The sequence below is a fragment of the Barbus barbus genome (assembly GCF_936440315.1).
Source record: "Barbus barbus genome assembly, chromosome: 1".
NCBI classification, from domain to species: domain Eukaryota; kingdom Metazoa; phylum Chordata; class Actinopteri; order Cypriniformes; family Cyprinidae; genus Barbus; species Barbus barbus.
In genome coordinates this window covers 15,308,797-15,313,687 of record NC_136729.1, presented here as the reverse complement: position 1 = coordinate 15,313,687, position 4,891 = coordinate 15,308,797, and the positions used below count along the sequence as shown (strand labels likewise).

The 4,891-nt window shown below is 39.2% G+C and overlaps 1 protein-coding gene across 1 annotated transcript; it reads left to right on the top strand.

Moving 5' to 3' along the window:
* Positions 1-1,140: 1,140 nt before the first annotated feature.
* LOC306876610 (transcription factor Sox-19b) lies at positions 1,141-4,626 on the top strand. The gene is made up of 2 exons (XM_079427914.1): positions 1,141-2,063; positions 2,689-4,626. Exons 1-2 carry the CDS (start codon positions 1,429-1,431, stop codon positions 2,933-2,935), a joined length of 882 nt encoding a protein of 293 aa, XP_079284040.1. The 5' UTR covers positions 1,141-1,428; the 3' UTR covers positions 2,936-4,626.
* Positions 4,627-4,891: the final 265 nt, after the last annotated feature.

The following is a 4,891-nucleotide window of genomic DNA, read 5'->3' as shown; positions in this document are numbered from 1 at the left end:
CATGTGAAGCACATGTGTATGCAAACATGAGGGCTTTGAACGACCTGTGTTTGTGAGTAGGGGCCACACTTAACATTTCTGAGAAACTCTCTGAGCTGTCTTGGTGCTGTCACAAACCAAGTGGGACAAAGAAAGAGGATGGCAGAACGAGTTGGACACTCTCCATAAGAGGTTTTCTGTTTGTCCAAAATGTTTTTTTTGGATATGGCTATATAAGAATGAAGCCCCACAATTTGTGGTTTGATTGGCATAAAGGCGTAACTGTCAGTCACGAACAGAGGTTCACATGGTTCACAAAGCACCTGCAAACTCACTCACACCTGTGTCTACAAAAAAGAGAAAGAAACAACATAAAGCTTTGCACCCACACCTTTTCTCAAGCAATTACAAACACTGAAAATCCCACACCTATAGAAAGTCACGTCATAAATTGTCATCAAAAGGCAGTAATGGCACATTGCTGTATGAGGACTTGAAAACATGTATCTAATTATATATTGTGTGTAGCCTACCATAAAAAAAGTACCCAGAAAACATACAAAGCTCACAAAAGATCTAAACAAACGTACTTAAAACAATTTACACCGTATGCAATAACTAATAAGACAATAATACACTTTTATTTTATAATAGTGTATTATTAATTCTAGTTTAAAATAATACACTTTTAACTAGCCTAACTTTTGTTTTGCATTGCTAGTTTTTACAAAAATTTCTCAGGTCAGTCTTTTTCCCAGGACCCCAGGGTGACAGGGTTAAGAACTAACAATAGAAGACACAGAAAGTGTAAAGGTGTAAAGTGAAACTAATTAAGTCATAGAAAGTGATTCAAAGAAAGCAGGTCCGAAATAACACAACATTTATTTTAAAAGTTGGATCATTTTAAAGTGTTCCATGAACATAATCTTCTAAAATATGTACTAATTACTGATAAGAGATAATTAGTATCTTTAAACAACAAAATAAGCCATGAATTCTCTCTTTGCGTGCCTCACTTGCAACAAGTGATCTGCTGCGTAAAATACCACACCCCTACAATTGTTATGCAAATGAGCAAAGGCTTGCGTTGAGCGCTGATTGGTCAGACGTGGAAAAGAATTATACAATTGATTCAACGTGGATTGCAAACTATTGCGGCTCAACAAGTGGCTTGTGGATAGAGTTGAACAGAGTTTAGACAGACAAGCAGCTGTGATTGAAACGCTTTTCGCGCATTTTTTTACTCTATTTTGTCTGAAAAACTTGTTCTAAATGTTTTGAATCATCGTGCAGTTCTTTTATCACTGCTGCGTTTCATTTGGCCAGACAATCCCGGCTGTAAAGAGACTTCACCTGCGCCGGATTTGTTTGACCTGATTAGGTTCGCTTGGGCAGTTTTAATTGGCTGCTTTACGCATTAAGCGATTGAATTTCAAAGTGTGTAGTGGCATGATGTACAGCATGATGGAGCATCAACTGAAGACCACGGGTCAACATCATCCCCACCAGACCAGTCCAGGGATGTCTCCTCCGGTCATTGGGGTTGGAAATGCGCAACACGGATCAAAAACCCCTTGTCCACCCGGCGGGGACCCCATGGACAAAGTGAAGCGCCCCATGAATGCGTTTATGGTGTGGTCTCGGGGTCAGCGGAGGAAGATGGCACAGGAGAACCCCAAAATGCACAACTCGGAGATAAGCAAACGCCTCGGAGCGGAATGGAAACTTTTAACGGACACCGAGAAGCGGCCGTTCATCGATGAGGCCAAACGTTTGCGGGCCGTACACATGAAGGAATACCCCGACTACAAATACAAACCTCGGCGCAAGATCAAAGCCCTGATGAAGAAGGATAACCCCGTCGGTAAATATCCTCTCACAGCCGGCAACCTGTTGGCATCAGCCGTGGCACAGGGACATGGCGGGGGCCCGAGAATGGACGGCTATGGCTGGGGTCACCCCGGTGGTTATATGGGAATGCAGGGTGAAGCACTCGGATACCCGCAACAACTGCACCGATATGAACTGTCTGCTCTCCAGTACCCGCCGGCACAGACCTACATGAACGGCGCCAGCTCTTACAGGTTTGTTTTAGTTTATAAATGTATTCATGTAGTTATTCTTAAGTTTAGTGTGGCTTGAGTTGTGTGGGGCAAACGCGCGCTGAAATTCGTGTTAACCGGTTCGGACTTTATTATGCGTAACTTTGTGATGAGTTGAAAAAACAAACATTTTGTGAACATTTTTACTAACAAAATATTTAATATAAATTATAGTATGTAAAATTAGCTACTTCTATTTAGTAGGCATTTTTTTCAAACTTAAGGTTTTTGTGCTGAATGTGCTTAACTTGCCACTTATTTTTTTCCTCAAAAGCGCACGGCTATTCAGCACTTGTCTACAGATTTTATATCGTTATAAACGCATATTTAGGTTATTCATGATTTGCATATATATATATATATATATAAATAACTTTAATCATATCCTTACATTTATTTACTATTTGCCTATAAATCTTGTCTCCAAGTCACCACAACTAAGCTGGCTTAACCTGTATAGACCTGTTATTTGCTTGTCAGCATTACTGGGAACAAACGCAGAGGCGTTTTATGTGTGGAAAACTACAGATTCTCCGTGCTACTGGTGTCTGTCTGATCTCCTGATGATTGTCTTTTTTTTTATTATTTTTTTTTTTTTTGTCCACAGCCAAATGTCGTATTGTGGCAGCCCTCAGCAGCCCAGTCCAGCGATGCCTATGGTTAAACCAGAACCCCTATCCCATTCGCCTACTGGAGTACCAAACCACCACCGTGGGGCTTTCCAAGGGGACCTGAGGGACATGATTAGCATGTACATTCCAGGTGGTGAAACCAGCGACACCTCAAACCAGAGGGCCTACCCTGGTGTCCAACAGCACTATCTTGGTGGAACTGTTCCCCTCACTCATATCTAAAATTTAGGGAATGCTCCCTGAATTCCTATTAGTTGGACCCTTATTGGGACCGTAGTGCCACTCATAGACCGTATGGATTGAACACTTCTGATTGTTTACTACCTCCTTGCTTTGAGTGATCTGAAGTTGTCTGTTGAACCTGTATAGAAAATGTAGTCATTTCAGTCTCTTGTTTTCTGTCTTTGCAGCTATCACATTTTGACCAGGTGCAACTTCTCATGATGTTAAGGTTGTCAGCTCATTTTCTCCATTCCATATTCTAGCACAGCCACCCTCTTTGTTCCTAAATGGATAATAGATTTAATTTTTGTTTTCTTAGTGTTCTTTTGTGCTCTGTGCAATGTTTAGAACATGCAGTGTGCAATCATGATCCAAAATCTAATTGGTGTACAAAACAGGGCAGCATATTGGGAACTCCAAAAAACAAGTCAGCCAATAATGACTGCCATGACCAGTGATGGAAGCTCAATGTGACCTTGAGGAGTGTAAATTTAGTACATTTTCATTTGTATGCCCAAACTAGCTCAGCACATGGAATAACTGTGGTGGGTGAAGTTGACCTAAGTTTCTCTTTAAATCTGGTTATTGATATATAAACTGTTTTGGACAATCTCAGGGCTTTCTTCAAATGAATAGCAAGAAATGACAGTATCAGATGTAACATTGCCTCATCTAATTAGAAGTCCTCGAAACCGTTACCCAAATTGTAATGGAAAGGAGAAAAAGTAATTTGGTCACTACACTGTAAAAGTAAAAAAGTTGAGCCAACTTAAAATTAAGGCAACCAGCTTCAGCAGATTTTTCTCAACTTTTTGTTTTAAATTTATACAACAAAAAGTTGAGAATCTCCTACAAAAGTTGAGAGAACTCAAATCTGCTGAAGCTGGTTGCCTTAAAATTAAGTTGGCTCAGCTTTTTTTCTTTTTTTTTTTTTTTTTGTGTATCTGCTTTGTTTTCCTACTTTAAATAATGGCTGTAAATTTCATATGTACCATACCAGTGTGCACATGTTTGTGAACTAACTTAATTTTTTTTTTTTTGTAGTGCTTACAAGGAAATTGCACTCCTGTAAATGGTCAACTTTAGGCATATTTACAAATTGCTAAATGTTTGTCATCTTGCATTCCAGCATTTCCCTCTTATGGGTCAAACTCGAATGCACTGATCTTCGCTATCAGTCGATGCACTTCGTTAGACTAGGAGGTTATAGACATCACCTGGTCTTTGTCATTCTACCACAGCATTAAGTCTGCTTTTGCCATTACATTATGGTTGACCAGTGAGTTCAGTGGACTTGACTGAATTTTTTTTGGGCATGGTTTTGTTTTGTTTTTTGTTTCCCCCACAGTGACCTGGTCCTTAATCAACAACATGCAAAGTTATGTCAAGGTCTTGAGATTTGTTTTGAACTCAAACTGTGTAGGCTTTGTCAAATATGTAAGTTAGTCTGACTCATTGTTGCCACAAAGCTCGGTCAGTTATGTTAGTTACTAATGTTTTGGTTAATTAAATGGTGATTTTTAAGCACAATGAAAAAAGTTTACATTGCCATTGAAGTGAGTTTGCAGCTTGCTGTTTTTTAAGTATTTTTTTTTTTTTAACTTTGGCTGTAAATACCTTTTTGTACAGTGTATATTTTGTGTTTTTCCTGGCTCTTATAAGGGCCGTTTTTACAGAATAAATGACAATACAACATCTAGTCTCAAGTTTTTATATTTGAAATCTTTGTGAATTGAAGTGTTTTTGTAATTTCCAAGCTGCCTGCTACCAGAATTGTGTACCCATTGTGGCAGTCTTTTTTGGACCCTCATGCGACAATAGTTTTGTTATCAGCCCCATTGGTGGACAAAGGAATTACTGTCTGTCTACTGGTCCATTTAATGTGAGTGAAAGTGTCTGATAATAACTACCAAGATTAAAATTTAGTATTTGTGATGTCAAGGTGGTGGCCTCTTG